Source organism: Candida metapsilosis (assembly GCF_017655625.1).
Source record: "Candida metapsilosis strain BP57 chromosome Unknown scaffold2, whole genome shotgun sequence".
Classification (NCBI taxonomy): Eukaryota; Fungi; Ascomycota; class Pichiomycetes; order Serinales; family Debaryomycetaceae; genus Lodderomyces; species Lodderomyces metapsilosis.
In genome coordinates, this window is record NW_027138160.1 from 204,413 (window position 1) to 216,693 (window position 12,281).

At 37.7% G+C, this 12,281-nt stretch overlaps 7 protein-coding genes across 7 annotated transcripts; 3 read left to right on the forward strand and 4 right to left on the reverse strand. All coding sequences in view use genetic code 12, as the record gives it.

The window, feature by feature from the left end:
• Positions 1–43: 43 nt before the first annotated feature.
• Positions 44–1,996, reverse strand: FAT1 (long-chain fatty acid transporter; the record flags this gene model as incomplete). The annotated part of the gene is made up of 1 exon (XM_067690353.1): positions 44–1,996. The coding sequence occupies one exon, from the start codon at positions 1,994–1,996 to the stop codon at positions 44–46; it is 1,953 nt and encodes a 650-aa protein (XP_067548827.1).
• Positions 1,997–2,805: 809 nt separating this feature from the next.
• I9W82_001592 (uncharacterized protein) lies at positions 2,806–4,539 on the reverse strand (the record flags this gene model as incomplete). The annotated part of the gene is made up of 1 exon (XM_067690354.1): positions 2,806–4,539. One exon carries the CDS (start codon positions 4,537–4,539, stop codon positions 2,806–2,808), a length of 1,734 nt encoding a protein of 577 aa, XP_067548828.1.
• Positions 4,540–4,762: 223 nt separating this feature from the next.
• Positions 4,763–6,184, forward strand: COX15 (Cox15p; the record flags this gene model as incomplete). Its single annotated transcript, XM_067690355.1, has 1 exon — positions 4,763–6,184. One exon carries the CDS (start codon positions 4,763–4,765, stop codon positions 6,182–6,184), a length of 1,422 nt encoding a protein of 473 aa, XP_067548829.1.
• Positions 6,185–6,239: 55 nt separating this feature from the next.
• I9W82_001594 (uncharacterized protein) lies at positions 6,240–8,132 on the reverse strand (the record flags this gene model as incomplete). The annotated part of the gene is made up of 1 exon (XM_067690356.1): positions 6,240–8,132. One exon carries the CDS (start codon positions 8,130–8,132, stop codon positions 6,240–6,242), a length of 1,893 nt encoding a protein of 630 aa, XP_067548830.1.
• Positions 8,133–8,997: 865 nt separating this feature from the next.
• Positions 8,998–9,867, forward strand: I9W82_001595 (RNA polymerase II subunit B1 CTD phosphatase; the record flags this gene model as incomplete). Its single annotated transcript, XM_067690357.1, has 1 exon — positions 8,998–9,867. The coding sequence occupies one exon, from the start codon at positions 8,998–9,000 to the stop codon at positions 9,865–9,867; it is 870 nt and encodes a 289-aa protein (XP_067548831.1).
• A 73-nt stretch (positions 9,868–9,940) lies between these two features.
• I9W82_001596 (uncharacterized protein) lies at positions 9,941–11,494 on the reverse strand (the record flags this gene model as incomplete). Its single annotated transcript, XM_067690358.1, has 1 exon — positions 9,941–11,494. One exon carries the CDS (start codon positions 11,492–11,494, stop codon positions 9,941–9,943), a length of 1,554 nt encoding a protein of 517 aa, XP_067548832.1.
• Positions 11,495–11,615: 121 nt separating this feature from the next.
• I9W82_001597 (uncharacterized protein) lies at positions 11,616–12,142 on the forward strand (the record flags this gene model as incomplete). The annotated part of the gene is made up of 2 exons (XM_067690359.1): positions 11,616–11,618; positions 11,684–12,142. 2 exons carry the CDS (start codon positions 11,616–11,618, stop codon positions 12,140–12,142), a joined length of 462 nt encoding a protein of 153 aa, XP_067548833.1.
• Positions 12,143–12,281: the final 139 nt, after the last annotated feature.

A 12,281-nucleotide genomic window follows, 5' to 3' on the forward strand; every position in this document is an offset into this window, starting at 1 on the left:
AGATATATAGAAGTAAAAAAAGGTAATACAGATCTAAACATCTTTACAACTTGGCTTTACCAGCACAAATTTGAGCCCAGTCAGCTTCAGTCAATTCAGCGTACTGGTTACCATTCAACCAATAAATAAGCTCATCACCATTATCTCCCTTTGGCAACTTTTGTTTCTTGAATTGGTTCTTTGGAACTTTGTGATTATGCGAAGCTTCAATTGAACCAATCTTGATAAAAGCAGGTTGTGCATAAGTAGGCAATGATTTCTGCGAATGTTCGTAAATCAGTTTCAAAACTTGTGAGTGATCCAATTCATCCTTTGGTTCAATAACAGCAAAACAAGCTCTACCTTCGTGATTTGGTACTTGAACACCAACAACAACCGATTGTTTAATGGCATTTGAACCCATCAATTCATTTTCAACTTCTGAAGCAGAAACATTTTCCGACTTCCAACGGAAAGTGTCTCCCAATCTATCAACGAAATAGAATAAACCATCTTCATCCATTTTCAATAAATCACCGGATCTGTACCAAGCATCGCCCTTTTTGAAAACATCAAACATGATTTTACTGCTAGTGGCTTTCTTGTTACCATAATAACCTTGGAAGGATTTATTAACATCTTGTGGGTTGATAATTCTCATTAACAATTCACCTGGTTGGTTATAGTTGGCCTCTTCATAAAATCCAGTCTTTGGATTCTTCCACATTTCATTTTCATCCTCTGGGTCCATTTTCACCAACTTTTGTTGTGTGTTAAGTAACAATGTAAGCAACGAACCGTACTTTCTACAAGCGCCTTTTCCATACTCTCCGAATTGAAGATTTGTAGTAGCAATTGGTGACTCGGTGGCAGCATAGAATTCACCAACACCTTGGATATGGAATCTGTTTTTAAATTCAGACCAGATATCACGTCTTAAACCATTACCATAAGCAATTGTCACATTGTGTCTTTGTTGGTCTGGATGAGGAGCCGAGTTCAACAAATAACGACAAACTTCTCCCACATATTGGATATGTGTGGCTCCAACTAATCTAGCTTGAGTCCAGAATGAAGTTGCTGAAAACTTTTGTGCAATCGATACACAGCCACCGTTTAACAAAGTTGGACAAACACCCAACATAGCGGCAGTTGAATGATACAATGGCATAGCAGTCAACACATTTGAATCGTCTTTAACTTTCATAATAAATCCGAAAAACTGAGAAGCCATAAATGCTTTTCTCCAAGACATGATACCAGCTTTTGGCAAACCAGTGGTACCTGAAGTGTAAATCAAAGCACAAGCGTTGGAATCAGTATCTTGTGGTCTTCTAGTTTCATCTTTAGCTCTGTATTGTGGGGTGGACTTTGATTGTAATCTGTCAAACAAGGCATATTCGTCAAGATAGTGCAACTTGACATTTGGCAATTCCTCATTTATATGTTGTTCAGTGTCTCTTATTGGGCCAGCACAATCAGGATCAATAAAAACCTGGGAAACATCAGCTATTTGAAGACAATGAACCAATGGTTTATCCTTGGTGTTGAAGTTCAAGAAAGCTGGTAAAGCACCGATATTCCACAATGCTAACCACAAGACAATGAATAATGGTTTATTCATACAATCAACCCCAATAGTTTGATCAGCAGTGACACCATATTCGTTCTTTAAAATGTAGGAAAATCTCAAAACCATGTTGTATAACTCTTTGTATGTATATTCCTCAACTTCAAATTGATCATCAAGAATTTTGAACCCTTCAGCATCAGTCTTGACTGGTGGAGGATTCTTTTTTGGTCTTGGAAAAGCCAAAGCTTTGTTATCCTTGTATTTTCTTGCAGATTCTTCAAAGTAGTACCAGTAGGAAGCTTTACCTCTCAGTGATTTCCACAAATAAGGCAAGGCGTTGGAAACAACTTTACCTGCTAATTTGACGTCATCTTTGATCAAGTATTTGGCTTCCAATAATTGACTACCAAGAATTGCTGCAGCAGCTATTTCAAGTCCTGACATTTTGTAAATAGTAGTAGCTTGGTGATTGAAGTCGGGTATTACTGATAAAGAAAAGAAAGGAAGAAAGAAAAAAGGAGTGATATAATTGGAAACCTTCTTTTTGATTAGTTATTTATAATAGTAGATATAAATGTTGGAGAAAGGATTGTGCACAAAAGATTAAGACCACGAGTGAGATTTTTCAACTGACAAAAAAAGACAAACAACAGAGAAATTTCTCACTTACAGAATACGAATGGAGTTTACCGGAGTTAATGCACCTCTCTTATAGAGAGCATTTTGTCAACCACATCTCAAGGTAGGAATTAAGTTAACTTAAGCTGGCCTTGCTCTGTATATTAACTCATTTTGAATACAAATGATTGAATAACCTTTTATCGACATATTAAACTGTCTCTATTTTTTGCATTTCTTGTGTATTTCTCCGCAGCAACAATAATAAAAAATAATAAAGAAAATGACATTATTTCTTCTTGTGATAATTCTTTCGAACTGATTAGAACACAATTTACGAGGTGGGAGAGGTTAGGACTGAACAGTATGTAGTCAATACCTTCCTACGTTTACCAGGCGTAAATTGTTCCCATTAGCTCGCTCCACGGTGGATAAGTACTTTGCAATTTCGGCATTGGACGATTTCACATGTTTCACAAGGTTTTTTATTGAACCGAGTATAAATTGAACAGCTGGTTACACAAAACTATTCATAATTTTTCACATGGATTTTGCAACAAAAACAACTCCATGGACAAAAGGATCCAAGTGATAGCTACATGAAAGTAGATAGTTTACTCTCCAAGCAGCTATCTTCAACTCCTTTTCTCCTGAACAAAGAGACGTTCAGTGTACTCACTTGATAAAGGCAAGATAGAAGGTGTTGGGCATTCACTATTCAATACCTCCAATTGCCAAATCTCCGCTTCTTTTCCACACTCAAGAATAATACCAAGTATCTCTTTTGATCTTTTATGGATAGGATCCAGCTCAGGGCTTAACAACCCTTTCTTTAGCAACGCTTTCAATTCAAAATTGGAATCTTTAAGATAAACATCTATACAACAGTTTTTATGATTTGAAACCAAAAGCTTTGTCATTTCGTAGAAAAACAACTTGGATCTTCCATTGGATGCAGCTTCTGAAGCTCTGGCAATCATGGGCAAAATTTGGTTGTAATCATTACAAGCACTCTTTTTAATGAGCTCTCGAATAACGAGGCCTAATTTTAACTCGTTTTCCTTTGTGATATCCTCTGGTAAGTCAACTACTTTGAACCCTAAAAAGATGTTGAACAAAATGTGAAGAATACACATCTGTGACTGGACTGAAGGTTGTCTTCCATTCCATTTGGTAAACAGTTGTTCCATTCGCAACTTGGCAGGACTTTGGATATGGTATCTGGCATGCGACCAGCAATAAATCAACATACACTCAAGAAGGAGTACAGATAACGTTGCACTGCAATATGACCATAAATCAAAAAGAATACAGGTATGGACCAAGTCTTCAACACAAATATTAAAGTTGCTCATAAAGATATTTGGATTCTCAAAAAACTCACTTTGTTTGGCAATTGATACTAGCTTAAAAGCAGCAAGGATCTTTTCAGTCTTCAATTCAGATTCATTCAATGTTTTCAGAATTTCCATTAGAGCTTTACTAGCTTCCCATGAATGATCAAATCTTACTTCTGGGATACTCACTGGGCATTTTACCAATTTTGAAATTGGAATTCTTGTCACTCCCTCGGGTGACTTTCGAATAGCTTCCAGGTTTAGTTTGTTTGTGTTGAGATTGTGTAAATCAGCTATGGTGTAACGAATTTTACCATCATGGAAGGATGAAGCTAATGGCAGTAAGTTCTTGGCATACTTGCTAATTGACTTGTCACTGAAACCACTAATGTGGTCGTTTTCTCTTCTTTCAGAGCCAGTGGCATCCAAACTTAAAGCGGCACTTGTAAGATTATATTTCTGTTGTAATCCCCATTGTCGATTCCCAGAAGAAGTTGTGTCATCGGCAAACTTGGTAAGTCCTGATTCATCTTTTAAAAGAGCTGGAGGAACAACACTTTGAATAACTTTCTCTAAACTTAACAAGTCATCTCTATCACTAGGAATCTTTTGTACTTTATGATTATGACCACTTGAAGGCCACTGTGCAAGCTTGAGCTCGCTGCTCATGGCTGAATCAACTTTATCCTTTTTGAATAACAAAAACTCTCTTACAACAAAAGCAACCACGGCAGAAACAATGAGTAGGAGGACCAAAGTCATGAGAATGTAAAATGAACGAGATATTATCAGGTTATTAAATACAGCCAATGGAGACCCAATCTCATGGTTTCTGATAGTATCAGCATGATCTGGAACACCGAGTCTCAAATATGCTTGGTCATGGTGTTTGTAAATATATTGGGGCTCCTTAACAGAAAGCTTTATGTATTGAAGATGGCGTGGTGGATCATTGTTGAGGTTTCTTCTCTTGATGAATTCTTGGTAGTGGTTGATCTTTGCGTGAATATGGTTTTGGTTATAGCTATCCATGCTGCTAACAGAGAAGGTTTGGATTAGTATATTTACCTTCAACTGTCATAAGATGTGTGTGCTTGAAAAGGAATCTTTTACAACCAACATTTTGAGGTTCTTTTGGCTGCTAAATCTTCTTAATATGTGTGTATGGATGTGTGAAAATTGTAATTTTGAATCAGATGATTTTCTCATCAACTCAACTTCTCATAAACAGTTTCTACCACATCCGATTAAACACATGTTCCAAAGGGCTAGTGTGCTATTGACAAAATCAAAGCTAGGGATAGGGAGATCCCCCACATTGCTCTCGGCCCTTTCCCCAGCTCGTTCTAATTACACTTCATTAGTCAGACAATGTCAGATCAAGTTTTCAACTCCGTATAGTCACTTTCTCGGAGTCAGAAGAGCATACAGTACTATATCATCCACGGTTGCTCAAACCTCACATGTCTCACCAAAGTCTAAGCCTGATATTGTCCCTCCAAGGTCTGTCGGATGGTGGTTAGTTGGAACTTCGACTTTGATTTTCGGTATTGTGGTATTGGGAGGCCTTACAAGACTCACAGAGTCAGGTCTTTCAATCACTGAATGGAAACCCGTTACAGGATCAATTCCTCCAATGAATGAACAGGATTGGATAGAGGAGTTTACAAAATACAAAGATTCACCAGAGTTTAAACAATTGAATTCACACATCACTTTGGAAGAGTTCAAGTTTATCTTTTTCATGGAATGGAGTCACAGATTAGTTGGAAGATGTATTGGTCTTTTCCTTATTGTACCTGCAGTAATCTTTTACACTCGCAACAAGTTTACTCCAAGAATGACTAGAAGAGTAATTGGATTAACTGGATTATTAGGTTTACAAGGAGCAATTGGCTGGTGGATGGTTAAATCAGGATTGGATGAAAAACAATTGGCTGAAAGAAAGTCAAAGCCGACGGTATCACAATACAGATTAACAACCCATTTAGGAGCTGCATTCTTGATGTACCTTGCGGTATTGTATACTGCTTTTGAAGTTTTGAATGAGAATAAATTGCTCAAAATGATCAAACAGGGTAAAGGACAAGCAGTTGAAACCATCCTTGGACAACTCCAAAACCCAGCATTGAGAACAACAAGAGCAGTGGCATTGGGCTTGCTAATTTTGACATTTGTCACAGCCATGTCTGGTGGTATGGTTGCTGGGTTGGATGCGGGATTGATTTACAATACATTCCCTCATATGGGTGACGACTGGATTCCAAGCAAAAATGAACTCATGTCAGATGTATTTGCTCGTAAACAGGATAAATCAGATTTGGTATGGAGAAACTGTTTGGAAAATCCAACCACTGTGCAACTCATTCATCGTATTTTTGCGACAACGACATTCTTTGCCGTTTTGGGGGCACACATGTATGTCAACAAGAGGAAAGCGATAATTCCAAAGACAGCAAAGTCTATGATGCATGCATCAATGGGATTTGTCACTTTGCAAGTTGCATTGGGAATTAGTACGTTGATTTACTTAGTGCCCATACCTTTGGCAGCTGCACATCAAGCTGGTGCATTGGCCTTGTTGACGGCAGTGTTGGCTTTCTGTGCGAGATTGAAGAAGCCAAGGCCAGAATTTGCAAGGTATGCAAGAACTTTAATTACAAAGAGAGTGGTATGATTTAGTTATATATAAGTAGATTCTGTAAATAGTATAAACCGCTCTAATATTTATTTTACCATATTTGTTTACTTGACAATTCGTAACGCATGACTTTGGACAATCCTTCATCTTCATTTTTGTAAGACAGTTGCTGGAATGCTTCATTTAACAATTGTTTATTCCTCTTCTCTTCTGGTGTTTCAGGAACAATCTCATCGAGATCATACAAGTATGCTCTAGTACTGGGGTTTATCGTCGAGGGTTCAGTATTGGGCGACCCAGGAAGGTATGAAAGATCAATTGGTGAAGATATAAAGCTGGAATCTTCAAATGTACTCAGTGGTTGTTCCTTTGGTGAGGGTGTTTTCTCAGCAAGAGACTCTATGGAGACAGACCGCATAGCGTTTGGCGCAAGTGCACTCTGACGTGCCCTGTGTGATTGAACTGATCTATTGGCAATTTTAAAGATCAACAAAACCAAAATGATTCTAACTAGTAGTAGAGTTAATACTGTTGCCGTGATAAAGACCACACTCGCCAAGACAGTCCGCAAATTAGTTGAACACTGAATGATGAAAATCTGTTTAAAATCCCCAATTGTCATTCTCAAAAAACAGACAGCAGAAGCCAACAACGGCAACCCTATGCGACGAGTCAACACTATAAAATCAGTAAACTCGTGACTCTCTGCGGCATTTTCAGAACCTCTTTGAAACACTTGCAAGAAATCCAAACATGAAACATACAAGAAGTTGCGATAAACACGCGGCTTGATTTTATTGAATTTCGAAATGAAGCAATGTTTTAACCAATCAACGAAAATTTCACTTCCAATTACAACTACACCAGGACCGAAAACTGCACCTAGCCAAATATTCCATTTCTTCCAACTATCAGGAATGAGTCCATGAGCTGAGTTTAGTTGAAGCAAGTTTCTAACGGCGATTATTCCCAACATTAATGACAATTGGAACCTTTCTGATAAATCAGCCATTGTTATTTGAAACAATCCTTCTCTATCTAGCTTTTTAAAGACTGAACTTTTAAGCTCTGCAAATTGGTTCGATAGTAGCAACGTAAGCAACGCATTGGAGTATGAGTTTGCTGCCACGTTCAAAGAAACACACTGGTAAATCAAGATGTGTGCATGAAATGACAAGTAAAACACGGAAATGAAGTAAAATGTGATAAATCTTCCAACTTGATCAAGAGGAGATGTGTGGAATAGTATATTTAGTATATCTTGTCCAATGGAAGAGCACAATTTCTCAGCAACTTCCAATACACCAAACATGACATACAATTTAATATCAGCTTGACCTCTAACATCATGATACATTTTTGAAATATCCAACTTGCCCGAAAACAAGACAAATAGTGACACGGTTATAAGACTTAGGGTAATCACATCTTTCTTAATTGAGCTTAACTGTCGATATAGATCCAGCCTGGAGTTGTTAGCGTAGGATATAATGACTCGGAGAATGACAAGAATAATCTTGATGGGAGCTAGTGTAAACAACGCAAGGAATGAATTGAGACAGACGAATAAACCAAAAATCATGAATTTCTCCAAATACAATGGAACTCTAAACATGTTTGCCAATTCTTCATAAGATTGGCTATTCCGTTGGTCATTTTCCAGTTTCGGAGTACTTGTACTCTTTGTGTCTGACAATTTGGGTAGATTGAGCTCCAATTGTACCAAGTTTAACAAGGAAACACTACCCCTGCTGTCGCGTGAGGAGTCAATAAGACCAATTTTGGTAAAGTATTCAGACACGGAGTTTCGTATCGTTCGGTGTTGTGTTTCCAGTGACTGGTCATCTTTGAATGTAACACGATGCGTCTTGGCTTTTTTAGCGTTTGCTTTGGTAGCCAGTTCTGCTGGTATTATATTGTTTTTGGACTTCTTGTGACAGGATATTTTACCATTGACACCTTTCGTCAGTCGTTGTTTGCCCATTGGCGTTTGAAATCGATTGGTTTTAAAAAATGTACAGTATCGTGCAGGTGATATCACTGTCTTGAAATAATTTTTGTCGTCTCCGAATTCGACATTGGCAGAAACAAATGCGACACAGGGACAAAACACTGACAATTTTGAAAACAAGGGTGCAAAGACGAAAGGGAGGTTTACATGACCAAGAGAATATCACCTAGAGTTCCTGTACATGATTGAATAGTGTCAGAGGATCTACTCTTATACCTGAAAAGTTATCCAGAGATGGTGCTATGAAAAGCATTAGAGTTGGGTGTAACCCAGCTTTCTTTCGCAAATGCTATGCATTAAGTGATGGCGATATATCATATTTAGAGAAATACATCTATTATAAAAAGTCTAGGTTGTTTATATTTGCCATTACGCATTGTCCGAAATAAGCGCCAGAATATTTCTTGTGTATGTTTTTGGCGTTGTTATCTTTTGGACAAAAATAAAATTTGGAGGTGTGATGATGCGACAAAGAGAGAAATAGAGTGGAGAGTATAAATACTCCAATCAACGAAATTGATATGCCCCCTTTTCTTTTCACCTTTTTCTTCTTCTTCTTCTTCTTCTTCTCTTCTCTTCTTTCTGTTGTTTCTATAAGGTATCTCCATTTCATGATTCTACTATTACTACTACGATTGAATTATAACATAAGGAATCTTTCGCATAGCATAGTACATCTATAACATCAAAAACACGACACAACAAAAAAGCCCCATCTCCGGAATTTTATTTTATTTTTGCATCTACAATACACCAAAACTTTGTATAATTTTAAAGTATAAAACTACCAAGAGCCCACCTAGTGAAGAGTTGAAATCATTTACAATTAAACGCTGCTATGGAGTTAATGACAATTGAAAAGTTTTTGCCATACTTGCAACCATACGCCAATAAAGAGCTATTATCGCCATCAGAATCACTCCAATTATCATTACTAATCACCGAATTGCTAGTTGACGACTATGTCGACTTTACATTACTCAAGTTCTTATCCAGGTTCCTCACCCAGCAATCATATGATGAAATTATAGAAGAAAGAAACATTGAACATGAATGTGGCTATGCCTTGTGCAACATGCAACCAAAACTGTTGGTTCGCAGACTAAGTTTGAATAGCAATGGCACCACAACGGCACTGATGTCTGATGCTGGTGCGTCGACAAAGTATCAGATTTATAATCGGAAACCATCAATTATATTGCCAAACACATACAAGAGCCAGTATTGTTGCAAGGATCATTATCAAGCTAGTGTGTTTTATCGCAATCAGTTGTCGAATGAGGCGATTTTTGCGAGGAAGGATATTATGGTTGTGCCGCCATTTCATGGTGGCAAAAATTGGTTTGAGAATTCAGTTACATTGTTAGAGGAAGTGATTGCTAAGCATAAGGAGTTGAAGCAGGAGGGTAAGACTATGGCTGAAGTAGTGGCGATGATGAATGGCCTTAGTATGAATGGAGATGAGATGAATGAGGATACAAATCAGTTGATTAAGTTGATTGAAGATTTCGAAATTGTTGAAAAGGATGTTGATCATCATCAACAGCCACCTCATCATCAGATTGGTAGAGATGAGATACCCGAGCAAGCTGTTGAAAGTGATGACGAGGAGGAAGAAGATGGCGATGAAAAGGATCACAGGTTGGCACATAACAATATTGAAGGCTATATTACCACCAGTAAGAGCTTTGGTGGGTATGTAGTGTAAGTAGAACAGTATAACGACGTTGACGAAGTTATGAGGTTACGAAGTTGAAGCAACGATTCTCTCTATAAACAATCTAGAATTTATGTACAATTTTGGCCATGATTTCATTGACCTTCTTTCGTAGTTCATGACCGAATTCAAAGTATGGGAAGTTGTACTGCTTTAGAAAGTCAGCTAATGTCTTACCACGTCCAATCCTATCCTCCATTGGAAACTTTTCAACACTCAAATTTGGCAACTCGTCTTTTAAAGTGATCAATTTCGGTGGTGCAACAATTTCACTATGTTTAAACACTCTCTGTTCTCTAAGCTGAGCAAGCAAACATGTAAACCTTTCCACTTTACTTTCAAACCCTTCATCGAATCGATGTTGTAGACTGCTCTGCAACTCAGTCAAATCTAACTTAGATTCTTGCAAAATCAGACTATACTTTGCTGCAAGTGCCTCACTTACCAAATCCAAATCCTTAGTCCAATTGAACTCCTCGAAATCAATCTCTTCATTCACATCCATACCACTCAATTTCCGTTGTTCAATCTCACAGAAAAGAAGAAACATCTCCTCACCAACAGCGAGCTCTTCATAATACACTCTAGGTTTCATTGATTCCTCAACACCAAACCCTCGACTTCCTCTAATAGGATAACTTCCATCTTTACCCATGTTTTCTTCTTCCAACTCATGAGTCGTTTCCCACACTTTTTGAATCCGGGACCACAAGACTTGTTGACGTATCAAATGGGCAATTTCTTTACGGCCTGGTTTATGCTTGAATGGTGAGAGAATATACGGTAATGCAATAGTTCCTGATTTATTTTCCTTGGCAGTGGCTTGATATGGTCCCTTTTTGTTGACTATGGCGGTGGTTTTTTCCATATTCATGTCATTCAAATCGAATTCAAGTGCTGGAATCATTATTGATTCGATATACTCTCTGTCAAAGGACTGATTGATAATCTTTTGAGTCAGTCCCTTTATGATGTGATGTGAGTTGTAGTGATCTCCATTAGTTTGTAAAGTTTCTGGAGTGTAGGATAAAAGATGAGGGTTAGGGATCTTTCCAGCATACTGCAATTGATTCAAGTACCGTAAAATTAAAGACTGACCATTCCTTGTAGCAGTTTCTAAACCTTTAGAAACAAATTGATTGATATTTCGATCAATAGATAAATCTGGCTCCTTTTGCTTCGATTTACCTTTTTTACGAGATGTAGCAAGTGTACTTTCTCTACCTCGTAATAACCCTATTCGCTTATCTTCCAATTCTTTGTGATTTCTTAGATATGAAGTTCTTCTTTGAGCCCATTCAAAATATTCTTTTCGATGTTGATCAACACATTGCATGAGTTTATCGTGGTTTCCATAAAATATTGCATCATCTAGCGCATCATTGATAAACACACCTTTCAACAATGCTTGTGTTATTTGATATACGTTAGTGTAGTTTTTGGTAAACCCTTCATACATGCCAATTTTCAACTCTTCAATCAAGATTGATGCATTTGGGACATTCAATGTATTTAGCTTGTGAGATTTTCGTAGTAGTTCCTTGTATAGTTGAAGTATTGATCTTCGATGATCAGGATGCTGTTTTAGCTTGATTACAGTTTGTGTCAATGGATTCATCGCGTCATCGTTGTGTCTGCTCTCTCTGATATCAACTCTTCTTGAAAAGATTTGAAATTTTTCAAAACCGCTGCGAAGGCAATCACCTCTTCAACTCAAACCCCCAGACCCTATATCAATTATGGTATGTCAATTCACTTCTCACTCCACTAGTCCCTAGTACTAACATTCCTTTGTCAGCCACCAAAGAAAACCAAACAAGCAACCATAACAATACTCAAGCTCAAGAAAGGCAAAACCACATACATACTTACACTCGCCACAATAACATTGGACAATATACGCAACGACCTAGCTACAGTAATCAACAATTCAGGCGGATTGTCCAAAGACGAAGATGTGAATGAAATCAAACAAGAACACGAAGGTGAAGTAGATTTGATGGATGAAGATAGTATACCGGTACCGAAATCGGAATTCGAAGTCGTTGATAGTGTAAGTGGATCTAGTGATGAGGTAAAACGCGTTGATCCAGAGGAACTCAAGATTGCCGTTCCTCGCGATGCTTCTTCTCCTTATGATAACGAATGGATTGAGTTGACGGAGGAGAATATAGATGAAGTTGAGTTTAAGGACTATGATATCTTGGCATTCACTACTGCCGCTGATGACGAGTTTGAAATTGTGAAAGCAGAGTATGATGAGTAAGCAGAGACAAGGAGCATACTTTCGTTGCTGACCGCTTTTGCTCTTTTAAAGGGGTATCACTTTGTATTGTTATATAATTTTACAATATACAGAATTCAAGAAATGAAAATAAATGCACAAGCAAATGGTTGTCATAGGA